At 43.5% G+C, this 22,214-nt stretch overlaps 1 protein-coding gene across 12 annotated transcripts in view; it reads left to right on the plus strand.

The window, feature by feature from the left end:
- CAMK2B (calcium/calmodulin dependent protein kinase II beta) overlaps nucleotides 1-22,214 on the plus strand; it is a 3,372,251-nt gene that overhangs the window by 1,235,762 nt on the left and 2,114,275 nt on the right. For 11 of the 12 annotated variants that reach the window (XM_044084244.1, XM_044084249.1, XM_044084247.1 and 8 more), the window contains exons 6-8: nucleotides 12,205-12,277; nucleotides 15,426-15,528; nucleotides 16,318-16,401. In XM_044084244.1, coding sequence (XP_043940179.1) covers nucleotides 12,205-12,277; nucleotides 15,426-15,528; nucleotides 16,318-16,401 — 260 coding nt within the window. The remainder of the gene's footprint in view (nucleotides 1-12,204; nucleotides 12,278-15,425; nucleotides 15,529-16,317; nucleotides 16,402-22,214) is intronic. The other variant, XM_044084245.1, reaches the window with a different exon arrangement.

A 22,214-nucleotide genomic window follows, 5' to 3' on the forward strand; every position in this document is an offset into this window, starting at 1 on the left:
TGTTTTCCAGACCTAGGGTATTCTGAGAATCAACTTGTTCATCACTCAGGGGAATACAGCCCAAACATTTTTCTGCTTGGTTCAACAGATTAAAGGTGGATATTTTGTCTTATTTATTTATTTCCAGTTTGATAACCAGCGAGGTCCACCAGGCTCAAGGAGCCCATTTTCAGTGGAGGCCCAGGGAAAAAAGCTCCATATTACATAAAAGTAAAACAAAAGTAGTATTATATAATGAGACTTAGCAAAGTACAATTGCAAAATTGAAGAAAGTTCATTACATACTTACATAATAGATTAGAGAACCATATGTACAGCATTTAAGTTGGACAGAGGCAGTAGACCATGTGTACATAGTTATAAGAATTAATAATTGTAAATCATCTGTAAATAGTTATTAAAACTAACATTTGAAGGATTGAAGTAAATAAAAGTTTAGTAGAATAGGGGAGAAATAAAGGTAGAAAGTACACTATTTGCTATGCATAAATTCATGATTCTAGTGTTTTCAGAGAGGCAGTTGTACAGTAGAAAAAGTGGAGTACATACATGACAGAATTTATTATCTTAGTTAGATAGCATCAACAATTACATGTAAGTAGTAAAGAGAATCATTCCCAGATGGGGAGAGAGCATAGAGATAGAAAACTATGTACAATATTTACAATATATATATTCAAGGTATTGATATGTTACGTTGGATTCAGAGAGAGGCAGCTGTTTAGGAGAACAGCATGGAGTAGAGGTACATGTAGAAGTACATGTAGAAGAGTTTTAGCAGGTTAGAGTGCAATTACATTTCCAATTATGGGAGAGGTAGGAATGGAGCTGGGTTTTAAAGTGTTCAAAGTTTTCAGAAATTTTTAGAGAGGTTGGGAGAGAGTTCCATTTTTGGTTAAGGAAAAGGATAAGAGAAACTGACCAGTGGGACATTTTGATTTGTATACAGAAAGTAGATTTTGGTGGGCAGATTTTAGGACTCTGTGAGGGGTGTAAAATAGGAATATATTTGTTAGTGCAGGGCATGTAGTTGGTTTAAAAATTAATTTGTGGGATGTAGAGAGTTGGAGGTAGTCAAGGTGGTTGGGAAGTTCTAGCCACTTTAGCAGGTGGAGAGATGTACAGTGGTGGGAGGAGTAATTAGATTTAGTTGTTAATTTAGAGATTTTGTTGTAACAGTTTTCTAGTTTTGAAGAGATGCTGAAAGGTTGGTTAGTAGGGGTACACCGTACAGTAGTGATGAGTATTTGTCTTGTAGAAGCAAAGAGATAGTGGGGGTTTCTATATAACATGCCATGTTTCTGATGGGTTTTCTTAATATTTAGTTGAATATTTGTATCGAATTTCAGGTGTTCATCAGTAGTAACCCCAAGAAGTTTAGCAAAAGGGACAACTTCTATGGTGGAGATGGTATGGCTGATAATATTGAAAGAGCGTTTGTCTAGGGGGAGGGTTCTTGAGGGAGAGAAAAGTAGGATTTTGAATTTATTGGTGTTAAGGGAGAGGTGGTTTTGAAGCATCCCGTTCTCAGTAGTTGAGAAGGCAAATTGAGTTTTTGCTTGGAGCTCAGGGAGATTAGAAGAGCAAACTAATGTTGAGTCGTCTGTGTATTGCACTATTTTAGTGTTAGGAATGGCAGCATGGAAATCATTAATAAATACATTAAAGAGCATTGGACTGAGTATGGATCCCTGGGGTACCACAGTTGGGGTAGGTAGGAATGCTGAGGAGCCACTTTGCCATTTCACGGCCTGGGATCTGTCAGAGAGGTAGCTGTTGAACCAGGGTAGGGTGTTTTGAGAGAGATTAAGGTTAGAAAGGTGATTCAGAAGGTGGGTATGGGAGACTGTGTCAAACGCCTTGGAAAGTTCTAGAAGGACTGTGGATACAATTTCTCCAGAGTCACGGGCGTGGTTTACTATGTCTAAGAAAGAGAGGAGAGCAGTTATTGTACTATGGCCAGGACGGAAACCAAGTTGTGTAGGGGTGAGGAGTTGATTATTGGTAAGGAAAGGCATGAGCTGGAGGTGGATGCATTTTTCAAGAATTTTTGAGATGGGGAGAGAATGGCTAGTGGTTGGAAGTTTGAGATGATATTTTTGTCTCCTTTATGGAGGGGTACGATAAAGGTTGCATGCCACAGTTTGGGGACATAAGATTCCTGTATGGATCTATTAATGAGAATGCTGATGGGGATGAGGATGGGGATACTTTTTGCTGCAAGTTTGAAAGAGTGAGGGGATACTGTCAGGGGCGTTGGAGTGTGGCTTAAGTTTTGAGAGAGTTTTTTTTTTATGTAAGAGGTGGAGATGGGTTTTAGATGAAATATGGGAGGATTGTTAGGAATGGAAGGTTGGGTAGCGGTAGGGGAAGTGGGTTTGAGGAGAGGGGAGGAGATGCGATTAGGGAAGGTCTTGGTGAGTTCAGCTATAGAGTTGGTAAAGGAGTTGAATAGGGTGGCTATTTCGGTGTCTGTTTTACTGGTGCCAGGACAAGGATTGCTTTTGGTACCTGGGTTCAGAAGAGAGTTGATGGAGTTCCAGAATTGTTTGGTGTTTTTGAAATGGTTAGACTGGAGTTTAGTATAGTAAGACTTTTTATCTTTTTTAATGTGTTTTTTGGCTAGGTTGCGGAGTTGTTTATATTTAAGAAGGGTATCAGGGTGTTTATTTTGGTGATATAGTTTCCAGGTCTTGTCTCTTTGTTGCATAAGTGTTTTAGTATCTTTAGTTAGCCATGGGGCGGAGTTGGGTTTTATCCGTTTTTGTTCTTGATGGGGCTTGGGATATCTAAGAAGGTTGTATTGAAGAAGTCTATGACATTATTTAGGGGAAGAATTTTTAGATTGTCCCAGTTTGTTAGTTTGAGAGTGTTGGAGAAAGTTGTAGGGTTAAAGTTTGTAAGGTTAAGAGTATGGGTATATTGGTGTAGGTGAGGGGAGGAGTGGGTTGCACAATAGATGAAGGCTGGCAAGTGGTCACTCATGGTGTCTGGTAGGGTACCTGTGTGTGAGATCTTATTTGGGTGGGAGACTAGGATCCAGTCTAGAGTGGAACCTGGGGGGTTGTTTTTATTGGGTCTGGTAATGCCATTTGTTAGTTGAGTGAAGTTAAATGGATTGATAGATATAGAGGGATTATTGGTATTAATTTTGTTCCAGTCAATGTTCACATCACCTAATATGTATGTCTCAAGCTTAATATTAGTTGAGGCCCATATAAGAATTTCTTCGAGTGACTGCATTGTTTCCAGGGGAAATATAGAGGGCCATTACACAAATACTTTTATAGTTATTCATTTTGAGTATTCCTATGACTAGTTCAGAGTTGTTGAACTGAGGAATGGGGTTTTGGTAGGAGTGATGGAGAGTAGGCTAGAGTAAATTAAGGCTACTCCTCCTTTTTTGTTTTGACGGTCACATCTGAGTGCTTGAAAGCCAGGGGGTAAGATTTCAGAGTCAGTAATGTGGAGTTTTAGCCATGTCTCAGAGACTGCTACTATATCTGGTAGGATATGGTATAGCCAAGCATGGAAGAGGGCTATTTTGTTTTTTAAACTCTGGGCGTTAATAGTAAGTAGCTTGAGGTATTTGTGGTTGGTAATATTGGTTGTGATAGGGGGAGTGGGATTGGTAGTAGTCTTAGGTTCGGGGTTGGGGTGAATGTCTCCAGCTAGGCAAAGGCAGTCAAAGCTAGAAGGGAACAGGACCTTTGATTTGCTCCTTGTGGTTTGTGGGAAGTACAATATTGCTTTGGATATGTGATACTTAATTGAGGAGGGTATACGTTTAGGTTTGAAGTAGTGGAGTGGGTTTGGTTGAGCTAGAGAGGTGGATATATTGTGAAAATGAGATCTGAAAGTGTGAGGATGGGGTGAGGAGTGGAGGTGGGGGATAGAAAAGATGAGGGGAGTTTGCAAGAGGAATAAGAGGTAGCATGGAATAGAGGAATTAGGAGCAGTAAGCTTATGGAGGGATGAGAAGGGTCTGTGAAAGTGGAGAAGCCATAGTTAATTGGTGTAAGTTAAGTATAAAGAAAATAACAGGATGTTAGGGAGTGTGTGAGAGTGAAAGAGGGAGGAGTATAGCTGTGCGTACAGGAAGTTCAGGGCTGGGAATGGCATTGTTTCTGAATTTAAGTCCTTGTTGATAAAAATTCTCCCAATGCAACCTAGGGATATCTCAGTAGTTAATGTGACCATTGGCTCCTGTTGTGGGCCGGGCTTCTGTTGTAGTTACTTTGATCCTGCCAGATTTACTGGCTGGGACCTCAAAGATTATTGGGGCTGCTGAGAAATATTTTGGTTAGCAGGTCATGGGGAAATGCTTTTTATTTTGTCTTGTTTTCAGTCCTCTTTGGAGGATGTTTGAGCTTTAGGCCCTTATGTGTATGTAGAGAACCATATTTGGTCTTTCATAAAGACAGGAAATCCCTCAGGATGAACCCATATTTCCATCATTTTAGAATTGTTCATGAAATAATATTTTTAGCTCCTGGTTTCCTTTAAAAAGCAAAAAACAAAATACAAAGACATTTTCACATTCTGGCTGTGCACCAACAGCTCAGGTGTTATTTCAAGTAATGCATGAACTTAGGAAGACAAACGTGTTATTCAGCACCTTTCACCAGGGAGGGAAGAGGTCATATTTGCAAAGCACTTTCTAAGGAGGAAGTCAGCTGAATTGTCTTTTGCCATCTGATGGCTAAGCTCCATTGACAGTGGTACTGTCAAAAATCACACCAGTAGAGGAGTGACTGTTTCTATTGCATGTTTCAAGAATGTTTAGATTGCAAATTCCTATGTCATGGCCACTTAGGTTTCACTTCACACACCTTCACTGAGTGTTGTTGCCTTGACCACAACTCTGGTAGCTGGGTCTCATTTGGGAAGACAGTGCTCAAAGACTCAGCTAAGCTCTGTGCTTTTCACCAGATCTTTCCACCATGGTGGATACTTTTGGGATTCAAACCAAAGAAGAACTCATCAAGGATGAGCCTTGTTAGATATAAATGGATACGTTATTTCTGTATCAGTTTAACTATGAGAGGCCCTAACTTGATGTTTCAGGAATGCCCTTTGTGCAGCTTTCTGTACATGGGGGACTCCTCCATAATTCTTGGCCATCAGAATCCCGTCAGGCAAGTATGCACTTGTGGATTACTTTTTATAATAGTTTTAGCTATGTAATTTATTGATTTGCAGGAAGCCTTCACTAATGGTGTGTGGGTGAGTTCAAGATGTGTGTTAGTATGGGTGCTCAGACATCCCTGAATGTCAGAGCTTGTTATTTTATTTATTTATTTTTTTACCAAATTCCAGTTGGAGAAGATGAAACCAACCAATAGCAAATAAAAAGGATCCTCTCATGGATCAGCTGATACTGTCAGAACGTATCTGTTATTTCAGCAGTGTACGTGGTCCTTGACACTTAATGATGTAGATGTGTAGATGCACTGAATTGCCTGTATTACAGAAGAGTCCTGTGAAGAAAGGATAATGTTAGATGTAATGTGATCCTATCTCGCCTACATTCTCTACAGATGGGTTCGGAGCCGATCCTCGGCTCCGACTCGGCCGCTATACAATAGAACGCAGTCTCTTATTGGCTGAGTTACCTCGTATCCCAGGATGCACCACTACTGCTTCCCCAGATCTCGTTTGCCGCTTCTACAGCATAGACGTGGTCTCGGACTTGGCTGAGCTAAGTGCCTCTTAGTGTAGTTATTTCTGTCTAGTTTTTGCTAAAACTCACCCAAAAGCTGTTTTAACAGCTACTTGTTGTTGTGTGACTGTGTATTTTAAATTTTTTGTGGTAAAATAGTGTTTTTTGTGGTAAGCGTTCCCGCTTAAGTTAGAGGGGCCTTGCCCTGTCCTAGGCATTTTAGTTAGAGTCTAGGCTGTCGTTTGTGGTAGTCTTTAAAGTTTAGTTTTTAAAATTAGTGTGTTAATTAGCCATGTCGAAGGAACATAGACCATCAGGGTTTAAAAAATGTTCAAAATGTAGTTATAAAATGTCCATTACGGACGACCATTCTTTGTGTGTTTACTGTCTGGGCCCGAAACACCTCCAGGAATCCTGTAGCGTTTGCCATGCTTTTTCCTCTCGCGTCCTCCAAGAGAGGAAAAATAAGTTGATTTTGAAAGGGCTTATTACCCCTTCCTTTGAGGAAGCCCTATCTTCTTCTTCTTCCCCTTCGAGGAAGAAAAAATCTTCGGCTCCGACCAGCCCGTCTGATCCGGCAGCTAAAAAGTCACGGCAGGCTTCTCCGTTGGCTCCACGGACTTAGGAGCCGAGGGCAGAACGGTCTGCCTCGATGTCTCCTGCCTCGACTCCTCTGGCTTCGGAGTCGAGAGCTCGGGCGTCGAGAGGCGAGTCATCTCCATCGGCTCCACTGCCTTCGGAGCCGATGAGGGTTGCCCGCTCAGACTCTTCCCCTTCGGTGCCGAAGTCCCCATCGGCTCCGAGGGAAATTGCAGTGGTAATGGAATCTCCCTCGGCGCCGATACTTCTCGAACCCATACGGAACCAGTCCCCCAGTCTTTCGGAGCTGGCGGAGAAGTCGACTCGGACCCGGTCGGTCTCTTTTCGGTCGTCGAGGAAGTCTGATTCGGATGTAGACAGGGTGCTTCAAAGGCTTTTTCAGTCTCCGGTCTTTGCAAAATTGATCTCGGCTCCAGCCCAGTCGGCTCCGGAGCCGATTTCCCATCCTGCTATCTTGGTTCCTCCCCCAACAGCTTCGGCGCCGTTGGAGTCAGTGTTGGTGGAGCCGGTGGAGGTTGTCGGGTCAGCTCCGACCCTAACTCCAACCCCACCCTTCGGGTCGAGGTTCGGTACGCAGACCTCCTCTGTCGGCCCCGGGGGGAAGCTTCGGGACCGATCCTTTCGGTTCCGAGTCTCCCTCTCGGTGCGTCGGCTGCGGGAGTTCCGACTGCTGTTGTGGCCTTGGGGGTTGAACCATCCCAGGACTCTGGGGGTCCCGCCTTCAAGGCCATGAGGAGTGCCTTGGCCAAATCCTCTCTGGCCACTTCTACCATCTCACCACCACCTTCCCTTGGCACGGAGACTGGCTCCTTTGCAATCCCCCTGTCTCATGACAGCGGAGCCCTTGGGCCTGAGGTTACCCCCATTGGGGGTTCCCTTCTTCTTGGAGGTCCCTCCGAAACGCTTTCGGATGAACCTCCTAGGAAGAAACAGTGCAAGAGGAAGCACGTCGACTCTCCTGATGAGTCTCTCACCTTGGATACCGACCTCGATGATGCGGAGGGGTCCCCCAAGTCGTCCTCGGATGATGTATCCTTTGCGGACATCTTGGAGATCCTTAAACAACGAGGCAACTGGCAGTCCAAACCCCCTTCTGCTGAGGAGTCTGTTTTCCTCAAGGCCTTCGGGGCTCAGCCCTCCGCCTCCTGGGTGTCTCCGCCCTTTGATGAGCTTCTGGATTTGATCTCTCGAAGGGCGTGGGAACACCCGGATTCTGTTGAACCAGTGCCAGCTCGCCCCAATAAATTCCTTTCGGCTCCCCCTGATAAGGACTTTCTTTCAAAAGTTGTGGCTGTAGATGCCTTGGTGGTGGCATCTGCCACCCAGCAAGATGTGGCAGAGGCTTCAACGTCCGTCCATCCTCCTAATAAGGAGTCTAGGAGCATGGATCAGTACGGGAAGCGCACCCTTGCTTCAGCGACCTTTACATTAAGGTCTCTGAACTACTTGACGCATTTCACAAGACTGCAGAGGGATCTGGTCAAGGAGCTTTCGGATACCCTCTCTGGTAACTTACCTGAGCAGTTGGCCCAAACGGTTAACTCCCAGTTGGCTACCCTGTCCTCGTTATCCAACTCGTCCATGAGGCTCATTTCTTATGCAGCCGAAGGAGCGAGCAGAGCGGTGGGAACAGGTGTTGCTCTACGGGGACAAGCCTGGCTACGCCTGTGTCACTTTGTGGAGGCCTTTAAGTCTTCCTTTGCCGATGCCCCCTTTGAGGGGTCCTCACTGATTGGACCCAAGGTAAAGGACACTTTGACTCGCTGCGAACAGGAGGGTAAGACTTTAACTGCCGTAGGGGCCCGGTTTTCCACTCCCTTCAGACCTTATCCCAAGGCTCGAAGAGGAGGGAAAATGTGGTTTCGTAAGTCTCAAAAGCCTTACTCGTCGCAGCAGAGTGATTCCCCTTCTTGAGGCAGAGGAGGGGAAAGTTTTTCAGGGAGACGCCGTCCCAGAGGCGGCGGAGGCCCCCGCAACACTGGAGACCGCGAGTCCTTTCGTGGCTCCTCCTCCTTCCAGCATCACTGAAGGAGTGCCCGACTGTGCAGCTCCGGAGCCAGTCGGGGGTCGTTTTTCGAGGCACCTAAAGGCCTGGGCAGATATCACTCAGGACCAATGGGTGCACCGAATCATCGCCAGAGGTTACACCATTCCCTTCTCTCAACCCCCCCCATCCCAAAGTATCCCGGACCCGCCACCCAGTCAACGGGATCTTGCAGCCAGTGAAATATCGAAGCTGCTTCAAAAAGGAGTCATCCAACCTGTCCCCGCAGATCAGGCCGGATCAGGGACTTACTTAAGATTCTTTTTGGTACCAAAAAAGACCGGGGACTTGAGGCCCATTTTGGATCTCAGCAAGTTAAACCGCTTAGTGAAAAAGTCCAAATTCCGGATGGTCACCTTGCAGTCCATTCTCCCGCTTTTGGAGAAAGGTGTTTGGATGTGCTCCATAGATCTCAAAGACGCCTATTATCACATTCTGATAGATCAGGCGTCGAGGAGACACTTGCGCTTCAGCCTAGGAGACAGTCATTTCCAGTTCCGTGCCCTGCCCTTTGGTCTCACCACAGCCCCCAGGGTGTTCACCAAATGTTTGGCGGTGGTGACTGCTCACCTGAGAAGTCTAGGATTCCAGGTGTTTCCATACCTAGACAACTGGATCCTAACTGCCACCTCCAGGCATCTACTCTTGAAAGCTCTAGCAGCCACTATCTCTCTAGGCAACTCCTTAGGAATCACCTTCAATTGGACAAAATCCGTATTGCTGCCATCGCAGCGTATTCTGTTTATTGGTGCAGAAATAGACTCAAGGCAGATGCGAGTCTATCTTCCTGCGGAAAGGATAGCAACGTTGCAGTCTCAGGTTCGGGAATTACTCCTCAGACGTCGTGCTCCAGCGAGAATGGTCCTGCAGTTGTTGGGTTCCATGTCAGCCCCCATTCTTCTGGTCCCCTTGGCAAGGTTGCATATGAGGATACTCCAGTGGCTCCTATCAGTCCAATGGTCTTATCAAGACCTTCCCCTCAGTCACCACATTTTGATCACAGAGACGTGCAAACAGGATCTTCGTTGGTGGCTTCTTTCCTCCAACCTGAATCTAGGGCGACCATTCGTTCCCCCATCCCCCTCGGCCACGTTGACTACGGACGTCTCCCAGACAGGGTGGGGGGGACATTATCTGGACAGGTCGGTCCAAGGCACGTGGCACACCAAGAGTCTTCTCCACATCAATATCCTGGAAATGAGGGCGGTGCTTTTAACGTTGCAAGCACTGCACGATCACCTCCCCCAGGGTACGATTGCCATTCAGTCCGACAACATGTCGGTAGTCTGGTACTTAAACAAGCAAGGAGGGACCATGTCTTACCCCCCTTTGCAGAGAGGCCATGAAGGTATGGGATTGGGCGATTGCTACCAAACGTTTCCTAGTGGTAACACACATTCCGGGGAGATCCAATGTGATAGCCGACAGACTGAGCAGAACTATTCTCTCCCCTCACGAGTGGTCCTTGAACGACAGAGTGGTAACACAGATTTTTCTCGAGATGGGGAGCTCCTTGTTGCGATCTTTTCGCAACTCCCCTCAACGCGAAATGCCAGCAGTTCTTCTCTCTCACCCCAGCTCCGGGGGAGATCCCCAAGGATGCTCTAGTCCAAGCTTGGCCCCCCGGTCTGCTATACGCTTTTCCACCGGTTCCCCTTCTCCCCAAGGTGATTCAGAAGGCGATTCGCTTGGAAAGCAAAATGATTCTAATTGCCCCATACTGGCCTCGTCAAGTCTGGTTCCCCTTTCTTCACAAATATGCATTGCAGGGTCCCTGGTTTCTGGACCAAGTTCCGGATCTCTTGACGCATCAGTCAGGACAGCTCCATCAGTCCCGCCATTCTCTGAAGTTAGCAGCTTGGCTACTCCTCTTCCGACCATAGTTAGGAGCCATTCTTTCAACCCTGAAGTCATGCATATTTTGTCCTCTGCCCACAAGACTTCTACTAAAAAGATGTATAGCAATAAATGGAAGAGGTTTGCTATTTGGGCCCAACTCCGAGGATTAGACCCTATGACAGCCTCTGTGTCAGAGGCTCTGAAGTTTTTAGCTTCCCTGTTCAACCAAGGTTGTTCGGTGTCTGCCATCAAAGTTCAATTGGCTGCTATTTCCAATTTTCACGAGAGCGTAGATCCACCTTTAATGAGCAACAAGTTGTGCAAAGCCTTTATTAAAGGAGCTTGGCTTCTACGGCCCCCTATATCTCATCCTGCACCACCGTGGGACCTTAACGTGGTGTTAGGTGCATTAACCTCATCTCCCTTTGAGCCAGCAGCAACCTGTGACTTAAAATTTCTTTCTTGGAAGACTGCTCTTCTAGTTGCTATTACATCAGCCAGGCGAGTTTCAGAACTTCAAGCCCTGTGTGTAAAACCACCATACCTGGTATTTCACAAAGATAGAGTATCTCTTAGACCAAACCCATCCTTTATACCAAAGGTCTGTTCTAACTTTTGTTTGCAACAATCACTGGAATTACCGTTTTTTTTCCCTAAATATTCAAACAGAGCTGAATATACCTTTCACAGCTTAGACGTGCACAGACAATTACGTTTCTATTTGGATAGGACACACCAAGCACGAAAATCAGATCAACTGTTTGTGTCCTTTTCGGATAGTAAATTGGGCAAAGCCGTCACGAAAGTCACTATTGCCAAGTGGATCAGGGACTGTATCAGTCATATTTACCTCATTTCAAATAAGGAGCTTATAGTTCCAGTGAAAGCTTATTCTACCAGGGCCATGGCCACTTCGGCAGCCTTTCATTCCAAGCTCTCTATTAGTGACATTTGTGCGGCTGCTACGTGGTCTTCTCTACACACCTTTATTTCTCGCTACAAATTGGATGTGGCATCTAGGGGCCGAGCTTCCTTCGGTTCCACGGTTCTCAGGAGCGTTTTCCAGTGAGCCACCCAGGAATTAGGTGCTAGGGACGCTGTCCCATCTGTAGAGAATGTAGGCGAGATAGGATCGCATTACATCTTTTAGTTATGTACTTACCATAACTTTAGATGTATGGGATCCATCTCTCCTACATTCCTAATAACCCACCCTCCTTCCCCCTGCCTCGTAGACCAGAAGAGACCGGATGATCCGAATTCAACTTCTTCCTCTCTTGGAACACCTGGCAAGGTTATAACAGTCTATGTGTGTGTGCATGTGTGCGGACAAACAAGATCTGGGGAAGCAGTAGTGGTGCATCCTGGGATACGAGGTAACTCAGCCAATAAGAGACTGCGTTCTATTGTATAGCGGCCGAGTCGGAGCCGAGGATCGGCTCCGAACCCATCTGTAGAGAATGTAGGCGAGATGGATCCCATACATCTAAAGTTATGGTAAGTACATAACTAAAAGTTAACCTGTGCTCCTTTCCATTTCTGTGAGTATGAATGTTGCTTTTGTTTTGGGATGTGTTGGGGAAGAGCTTTGTGGCCTTGTATGATGATTGTGACACTGAATGCAGTAGGAATGTGCAGCAGATGGAATTTTTACTGTGCTGATTTGGTGGGAGATTTATTATTTTCACTGGGGCTTAAATAGTGTTTTGTTTTAATGCTTTAATGCAATTCTTATGAGCATGAAAAAGGGCATTGTGGTGATGGCAGTCAGAATTTCTGCTGTTCAGGTTTGATTGTCAGACAGAATTATCAGCAAGAGAATTATTAAAACAACTTCAGCTAAACTGCTTTTTTTTACATTAAACATTTGCTTTTCCTGTGTTGCCTTTAGCCTAGACCCTGTCCTAGCACACTTAACATTTTGGTGTATATAATTGCCAGTTCTTACTGCACTGTACATGTACAACCTAAGTCCCTAATTTCCTAGACCCCTTCCCTCCAACCAGTGTGATTTTATCACCCAGTTGCAACTAACACACCCCCTGGTGTTTGCATGCAGTCACTGCATCCAGCAGATCTTGGAGGCGGTTCTCCACTGTCACCAAATGGGGGTCGTCCACAGAGACCTCAAGGTGAGTTTCAACCCTGTGGCTGCCTAATCTGTGTTTGTGTGTGTGCGTGTTTCTTTTTCTTTTTCTTTTTCCTTTCTATTTTTTTCTTTGTAGTGCTAACTTAGTGCTTTTCTTGAGAATCAGTCAGCATGTTTTTTAACAGTTGGCACCAGACTGTCCAGGTTCAGACTGGATATCTTTTTAGGGATTTGGGAAATCTTTGCAATAGCATTTTATCCCTAAAACAGGAGCAGCAATTTTATTTTAAGGACCCATTTGTTTTACTTCAATACGGATTTTTTTTTTCTGGTAGGCAAATTTCTAGGTAAATTTTTTAGGTAAACGCAGGCTTGGTGTTTCAGAAGCAATTCCTTTTATTAACATTTTTTTCTTCTTTTGGTCATTGACATCATTAAAAGAGTAAATGCAAGTGTTTATGAAGTGTTCTCAGAATAAAAAGTGCAAAATATTTAGTGATTAAGTGGAATAGACATTCAGAAGTAGAGGGCACTAAGAAGAGGCTTTGCAGTGAATTACACTGCGTGAGGCTTTGCCAGTCTGTGCATTATAAAAAGGTTTAAGACATGTATTTGAAAATTCTGACTGATTCCATGGTTCCTACTGGTAGTGGTGATGGTGGTGGTGGGGAGGGGCAGTATCCTTGTACTTGTGCATTGCACACTGTGACATATGATTCTTTTAGACTTGTCTGCTGCCAGTTGTACAACTGTTATCATTATTTTTGTACACCCATCCCTGCAGGGTGAAAAATAAATGCTACTTTTTATCTAGTGGCTCCTTTCAGCATTATTTCAGTGGTGGAGAAGGATGCCCTCTTTGTTTATTCAATGCTGTTTAAAATTGCTTTTATTTTACATGGCCTGCAATAACAAGTGTGTAGGCTTCTTTTCTGTGTAGTTGCTTACTGGCCACACGAGAAAGACCCCTGTGATTAGTATTTGAATTCAGATAAGTTTTGCTGATTATATGGCATATTTTTCCAAGTTTATTTATCCTCACTGCCTGCCAAACATCAGTTTCTCTGCAGCCAGTCTTCCCATTCACTCTGTGATGAGGGCAAAGATCAGATCACAGGAGGCTGTGATCCAGGCAGTCAAGGATTTTTGATTTGGGCCCGAAACCCACCCTTAGTGAGTGACAAGAGCACCTGCATCACTGTGGGGACCCACTAAAGTACACTCCCAGTATGTGTATGTGTGTATGCTACCCTGATAATACCAAACCAACATCCCCAGTCCTGGCTGTTTCAGTGCCATGCAGTCCTTTGCTTGCTTGCTTGCTGGCAGTCAGCCAACTTTATCTAACCACTTTGTCCGAGATAGACATCAGTCACTTACTGCTATCCTCCTCCACCTGGCTATTCTAGTATCCAGGCTATTATTTGAACTTTGTTGAACTTTGGATATCTGGTTATTCCTTTCTGCCTGAACCATTTGGAATATAGTAAAACCTGTTTGACTGCACTGCTCTATTATTCTAGCCACATCCGTACCTTTATTTTTCACTGCTACATTTGATCTGCATCCTCTAATCTATAATACTAGAGTTGTGACTTTTTCCTTAGGAAAACTTGGTTGTAACCTCTACTTAGTATTTCTACAGCAATTCTTAAACTGAGTGTTATGCCAGATCTGTTGCCACTGATGTATCCATCAGTTGTGACCCTTGACATCTGTACATGGCTAAGGTCCATAATTCTTACTGTAAACATAGAAGCCTTTTTCCCCTTATGTACAGCTCAAGATGACATAGTGCTACTAAAATGATAAAAATAATACTAGATTTTTACCCTGTCTCTGTGGCCCTAAATTTATCTGATATGCAGACAGAGGTCTTTGTTCAGTACCCCTTTTTTTACTGGGACGTGATCAAAAAAGAATAATGAAATCCCAAAGTAGCATAGTGAAACTGTAGAAACATTTCTTTATAGGCTTGTTTTACTGTGTCACAGGTGTAAATGCATAGAGAATGATGCTGCTTCTTTGGGATGGCGAATGTAGATACTACAACATACCTGCAGCAGACAGTGTATTATTTTAATGTGCTGGTCTAATTACGGATCCCAGTCTTGTGAGGCCTGCACTTCCTTTGAGTGTTTATGTGGTTGTCCTTTAATATAATTCAGCTTATTTCTGCTCCTGTGTTGAGATGTTTTATGTTTGTGTGCATATGTAACTTTAAGTCTGCAGCCATTTGACTGGGATTGTGTTTTGTTGACCACATGTAACATATCCGAAAATAGAAGTTAAACTACACTCTGGGAATAAATGCATTTTTCCCATCTAGATGACCTCACTGACCACCTAGTGTGTATAGTATGAGGTTGTGCTTTGTTTGCATGTGCTTATCATGCTATTGACATTCTTCATCCCCTTTTCCTCCATTCATGCCATGCTGCAGTGTGCTACATGTGTGTAGTGTACATCTGATATTCACTATACAATTGTGGTTTTTTTTGTTTGTTTTGTTTTTTTGTTTGTTTTGTTTTGTTTTTAACAATTTACTGTGCCACTTTCCCCATCATTTATTCTGACTGATAGAAGAAGTTTAATGAAAGCACTTAGATACATTGAATAAATTTATGGGTATTCATTTCCTGACCAGCTACATTATTTTACTATGACTGATTTTTGGGAAAAAAGTCAGTTGTACTATTTAGGTGGTCAGCTTGTTAAGTTTGTTATTAACCCCCCCTGACTCCCACCACCAACCCCCCCACCCCATTTATCATGATTTGAAGGGCAGTACAATGTTACAGAGGTTCTCATGTAGAGTATTACTTTCACTGATAATGCTCTGTTCCATCTGCAGGGATGCGCATAATTTTTACTGACCTAGAGAAATTATTCTATTTTCTGTACTTCGCCTTTAAGTATTTGTTCTTACTAATGGGAGGAACTGCTGGTGGTGGGATACAAACTCTATTTTGTCCACTGAAAAGAGGACAAGAGGGTGGGAATTGAAGTCTCTTAAGAGACATAACTTTCAATTAATAAGCCAAAAGTATTGTTCAGGCTTTCATTGCGTATTTGGTTTGGTTTGAAGTGGCATCCTAACTGGTGGAATTTTCCCATCTGTTTCAGGTGTTTATAAAAAGTGCACTATTTATTTCTTCTTTTAATAATTTTTCTTCTGGTCTTAAATGCAGCCAGAAAATCTGCTGTTGGCCAGTAAATGTAAGGGGGCTGCAGTGAAACTGGCTGATTTTGGCTTAGCTATCGAAGTACAGGGTGACCAGCAAGCGTGGTTTGGTAAGATTTGTTTACTGTTTATTTCCATTTTCTTTTTTATGTATTTATTTGTTATATTGTACAATAGTTAACTTTTAATGTCCTTGCTCCTTTCATTCTTTACTATATTTTCTTTCCCACACCTAAATTGTTGGCATTTGCTGGAAAGGGTAAGGGCATGATGCTTCTTCCATATCCAGCTATAAATTGCTCATTTATTTTCTTGGGAGTAGTACATTTTTGCTAAACTCAGTTTTGTTAAAAACCTTTTTGTTTCCTGTTTGATTTTTACTAGATGTAGTGCATGTTTATTTTTTCCAAGTGTTTCTTTGGTTTCAGCAGTGTATAACAAGTGTATAATTTATGTGTGCTGTGTTTTAGAAGAGACATAGTTTTTACATTTGTCTGATGGAACATAATGGAAGGTCACTGTACCATAAGACTCAATACTGTTATGTAAAGTAGCCTTTCCCTCCTAATAACTTTCATCTCTATGATGTAACACTGAAGATGAAAATATGCTGCTTTGTTAATTAGCTAGGTAAATCATTCTGATAAAGTTCTGCCTCTAGATCAGCTAGGTAAATCATTCTGATAAAGTTCTGCCTCTTGACATTAAAGAACAGTAGTGCTGCATAAAAGTAACCATGCTAGTGGGTTTGGAGTTTTTCCTTCCCTGTGGAATTTTTATTTATTATTTGTTGAAGCAATAGTTTTGAACAGCAGAAAACTGCTTAAATTCATTACAGCTGGCATGAAAATATATATAGTCCTTCCTTAGTATGTTCATAATGTCTTTTTAATTTTCAGGGTTTGCAGGTACACCTGGATATCTCTCACCAGAGGTTTTGCGAAAAGAAGCCTATGGTAAACCAGTTGACATCTGGGCATGTGGTAAGTTATACTTTAGTTGTGGTATTAACAGGACATACTTTTAGCTGGGAATAAGGAATTAAGCAATCTATTTTCACTCCTTCGTAGACAGTGTGCTTAATCTCCTGCATTGTTAGTAAGTCTAACTTGTTTAAGTTCAGTCAGAACCTGCGTTTTTGAGAAGAAGTGGTAATATAACACACTGGCTGAAATTCATAGATAAAATTGTAGTTAGTAGTACAACAGGTATCAGACTTACTGTTGGTGCTGAAAGACCAGAAGGCTGTGGGTTCTGTTCCCACTCTCATAGCCAGATTTAGGCACCCAGCAAACCCTGTGGCCGCAGGGTCCCCCTGTTCCTGGGAGTCCCCCAACCACAGCAGTTATCTTGATATTTTGCAATGTCTGTCAACCCTACAAAAGCTAGTGCAGCAATGTATTATATTTAATAAACCAGGTGGTTAATAATAACTTTTATTTACATCTCCTTTAAAATTCAAAGATGTTTCACATTATAATAGTGTTTTATCACGTAACAGACTGTAATTCCATTAAATATTGTATGACTTGCATGCCCCTGGCTTAGTTACCACCTGCTGGTGGACACTCTGTTCACTAAAACTTAACAACAAAGTCAGCTTTAGGTACCTGCATTACCCGTGGCTGCAGGGGGCCCTCTTAATCATTCTTGGCTATGTGGGTGTCCCACAAAAGCTGTTGTTTGTTGGGGAAAATGAGAAAAAAATATTAATTTCCTGGATTGCACTCTAGCCAGAACAGGGCTGCAATATGATCTTGTTAGGATAAAGCTGATCATGAACATGAGTAAGATAAATACTAGTGAAAACAGCAGCCCAGAGTGGCCGATCTCACTTCACACCTTGGACTTTAAGAGGAAATGATGCTCCTGATCTTAAGGGAAGGTTTTTTATTTCAGTGAGTTTTATAACCAGATACCATATCTCTCAACTTCTTTGCTAAAGAATTATGTGCAATGCCAAAACTAATAGCAGAATAAAGGCTCAAAAATAAGGAATACATTTTAAATATTACTAATTCACTTAGAAAGTTAAAATAGAATAACACCATTTGCATCAACATGCATATTTTGGACAATAAGAAGCAGACAACTCTGATGTCTGGATATACTGACTGTCTGTAATGCTGTATGACTTACCAGCAAATCAAACTTTTAATGAAGGACAGAACAAAGTTATGAGGCAAAATCAGGGAAGATTTGTGAAGTCATGACAATGACAGTTGTGCATTACTCCTCAATGAGGTAAGTAAAAGTGACTTAACTCTGCTGCTGTTTGACGACTGCTAAACAGCAGTGGATTGTGTGGTTATTACTTATTTAATTTACATCACAGTCAAACCTTAGAGATGTGCACAGGAGGTCGTCATAGCTTGTGTTTAGGCTGGAGACAGTGTAGTCATTGTTTCCTTTACTTTTTGCACACACCTCAGAGGTGTAAAAAGAATGCTGTTATAGCTTGTGTGGGGGCAGTGTACTGTATAGGAGAAACAAATAGAATACATTAATGTAATAATTATTTTTTCACTTTCCTCACAGTTGTATCAGTCACATATACAGGTAGCTGCCATTGGGGATTAGGAGTGAGAAGGTATGCTATGTAAATGTATGTCATGTCACTTGAAATACATGACTGTGGCAATTTGAACCTCTGCTTTCATCCCAGTCTAACACTAGGGTAATGCATAGGCAGTGACTGTCTTTTTGGGGAGTTAGAGGGCAGACATTATTCCCATAATAGGACCTGTTTATCCTCACAGCAATCGGCTTGTTAGTTTATTATGAGCTACTATTTTGTCAGCTTTGAACATTAAGCCTTGAGCACAACTTGTGTCTTCCTTGAAAGAAAAAAAAAATAAGACTGAAATTATTTTATTACTCATTATTTTTGGTGAGGTCACTTGGATTAAAAGGCTGGGAAAGGGCTCTAAAATGCATCCCAGAGCATTATAACCCATAAGGTTTCTGGGGGTCATGGTTTAATTGATTTATTTCCTAAGTGCTTATTACTATGATGTGCTGGTTAGGAAAGGTGTTCTGAAAGGGTGCAAGAAAAACAAACTGAACAGGAACACTGAATTTCTTTCCTTAATCAGAATTGAAGAAAAGATTGTGTAAAAAGAAAAAAAATGCTTTAAAATGGACTTCAGAACATACAGAAAGTTATGGCTTCTTGAAAAAGTTGAATAGTAAGGCAAAGTGTGGGAAAAGAAAGGAAAAATTAATGTGCATAGTATTTGGGAGCCCATGATGGGGGGGGGGGGTAATGCCCAGGACACCATTTCACCCAAGTCCAGCCCTGTATGTGAATTTCTCAGTATGGTAATCTCAACAACTGGTGAGTTTGAGCACCCTACCAACAACCTGCACTAGTAAGAGGTGCAGGAATTTATCAGACCACATACAGGTACATGCTTCCCTCCCATCATATGCACACAGATTAACAGTAAACAGTGACACATTCATGCACACACACACACACACACACACGCGCGCACACACACACACACACACACACACACACACACACACACACACACACACACACACACACACACACACACACACACACACACACACAGACACACACAGACACACACACACACACACAGACACACACACACACAGACACACACACACACACACAGACACACACACACACACACACACACACACATACGCGCGCACACACACACACACACACACACACACACACACACACACACACACACACAACCTAGCTGCCAACAGAAAGGGGAAGCTAATTAGGGCAAAGCCATTATAGATTACAGACCTACTCAGCCTGCAGTGTCCATTAACAGAGACCATACACAGGCACATAGTCATGCAGCCTGCATAGAAATTTGGATGCTAATGAATATGCAGACAGACACGTGCATACAGACACAGACATACACGCATCCATTTACTGCACCCACAGTCTCCCCATCCATAACATCCACTGATCACACTAAGCAGTGGTCATTTACCACAAATAGACACACAGTCAGGCTCACAATAAGTAGTCATGTGCATACACTCACAGAATTTACCAATACACTGTCCCTGCGCGCGTACACACACACACACACACACACACACACACACACACACACACACACACACACACACTACACTGCAGTACTTACTTGGCTTGACAGTCTAAGCAGGGTGAAGCAGCTCTGTTTTAACCTTCCCAGATTCTCTTTCACTGAATTGCAAAGATGCGTACAGCTAAACTGATGCATAAAGTTACACATTTTGTGTACTGCTCTGCAAAGAGATTGCCTAAAAAGGACATCTGTGAATCGCCATACTAGTTAATTTACCCTCCAGAGCAGTGCATTGGAAAACATGATTGATGCATTTACATGCAGTACCAAACCTTTTTGCTGCTCAGAGCAGAAGTGTACTGTTGAGCATTGAGTGGGACTATGAATCAGGGCAACTTAACCTGGTACACACAGAAACCTGTGTGGCTTTTGTGTGATGTTCTTCATCTCACATTGCTGCAGTCATAACCTGTGGGTAGTCCGCTGTCCTCGGTCGGCCCGAATACCAAAGTGTTAGGCTGGCGTCGGTCATGGTCGCTCAGATCTGACGTCAGTACGCCGTGGTATTTAAAGCGCATGACCGACGTCATATCCTCAGTCTTTCTTGCCGCATGGTCTGAAGCAGAAGCAGCGTTTGCAAGTGCCGTTCGGCGTCCTGAAATTTTCGTATTCTGAGTTTCAGACCGAAAACCAAGTTGGGCTAAGTACCCCGTTGGGGAATATTTTTGTCTTTTCTTGCCTCAGTTAAATCCAGATGTCAGAAAAAGTGAATAATTGTATTTCTTGTGGGAAACGGATACCTCATAGGGATTACCACTCTCTCTGTATTCCTTGCTTGGGGCCTGAGCACGACGTAGTTGGGTGTCGCTTTTGTGCTAAATTTAATAAGCGCACCATTAAACGTAGGTTAGATTGTGCTAGGCTTGTCTTCGGTAAGCGGTGTAATTACAATATGCCGTTGGATCCTCCGACGCCCGCTACTGCTAAGAAGCGTAAGGAAAAATCGTTAAAGTCCAAGCAGGATGAGTCGTCCGTTCCGGACACCGGTTCTTTAGAAACCACGGTAGAATCTGTGGATCCAGCCGAGGTTTCAGCTGAGTCTCAGGGGGAGCCTTTAATTTTGCATGATGTGGCCTCTCAGGAGTCGGGTCAGGCTGAGGGGGCCTCTCAGGTTGCTGTACTCCCTTCTTTACATAAGGTGGTTAGGCCTTTTCCCTCTGTCTCTAAGGTACCTTCCAAGGCCAGGCCTGGTTTGTCCTCCTCTGGCGTCAGTCCTAGTTCTGCAGGTTCTGTACCTAAAAAACACATGCTTAAAATGGCAGAAGATTTGATTACCTTGATCAGAGGTTCTATGCCCCCTCCAGATAAGAGGCCTAGGGTGGAGCCAGAGGTGGAAGGATTGGATCATTCTTCAGATTACTCAGAGTCTTCGGCTGAAGACATTCAGGATTTTCCCCCTTATTCTGATTCAGACGCAGAGGATTCTAGTCCTTCTGCTTCCCCCCCAGAGGATTTTTCTTTTTCAGAAACCCTGCATTCTATGAGGGAGCATTTTAAATGGGAAGGTCAGGATTTCTCAGATTCCCGAAAGAGGCTTAGGGAATTTTTGTTTTTACCTCAACATAGGCCCTTGGCTATACCTCCTGTTTTGGATGTTGTTCAGGATGTTTTCTCTGAGGCTTCCCTTAATCCAGACTCTTTGCCTCCTGCCCCGGTGAAGCCAGACAGGTATTACAGAGTGCCAGAGGCTCATAAATATTTGTATAAGAGCCCAAGGGCTGACCCAGAAACTATTAGCCAGGGACCTAAGGGTGTCAGGGCTTCGGTTGTAAAGAATCCAGTTCCTATGGATAAAGATTCTAGAGCTTTGGATAGGTGGGGTAAAAAAGTGTATACCTCTTCCACTCTTGCAATGAGGGCTTTGAATTGCCAGTTTCATATGCTCAAGTACCAGAATTTTCTCCTTAGTCAGTTAAAATCTAAGGTAGATGCTTTAGCAGAGGGCATAGAGTGTAAGGAATTACAGGATTTGGTTCATGCCTCTGATCAGGTGGGTAAGCATTCTTTGCAGTGTGGTTTTGATGCTTTACAGGCTTCTTCCAGGGTGGCTGCCACTGGATCAGTTATTCGTAGGCACGCCTGGCTTAAGGATCAGAACTTGTCAGAGCATGTTAAAGCTCGGATTTTGGATGCTCCCCTTCAGTCTGAAGTTTTGTTTGGTTCTCCTGTGGAGTCAGTCTTGAAGAAAATGGAAGACAAAGCTAAGTCTATGCAGACTGTTAAGGATTTTTTACAGGTGCAGCCCCCTAAGTTTAGCAGAAATTGGCCTACTAAGGGATGGGCTTACCCTTCTTCTGATTTACAGTCTAGGGGCAGATCTAGGTGTGGTAGGGGCAGAGCTCATGCATAGGGTTCTTTCAGGCCTAGGATGTGGAGTTCCCCTGCACAGTCTACAGGTGAGGGCAGGGGCCAGTCCTTTCGTAAACAGACCCAATGACCTGCATCTTCAGCTGCCCGATCCTTTCTGTCTGGCAGCTCCTCTGGGAGGAAAGTTGGCACTTTTCAGGCAAAATTGGCTTTTAGTCACCCAGGACAAATGGGTGTTGGACATTATAAACCAAGGCTACAAGTTTTATTTCCACACATTGCCTCCTTTCAAAGGCATGCCAGACGTTCCTCCTCAGCAAAAGGTGGAGGCTCACAAGCAGATTTCTTTACTTCTACAAATGGGGGCTATCCAGCAG

This window comes from Protopterus annectens, chromosome 9.part0 (assembly GCF_019279795.1).
Source record: "Protopterus annectens isolate FY-2018-M chromosome 9.part0, PAN1.0, whole genome shotgun sequence".
NCBI classification, from domain to species: Eukaryota; Metazoa; Chordata; order Ceratodontiformes; family Protopteridae; genus Protopterus; species Protopterus annectens.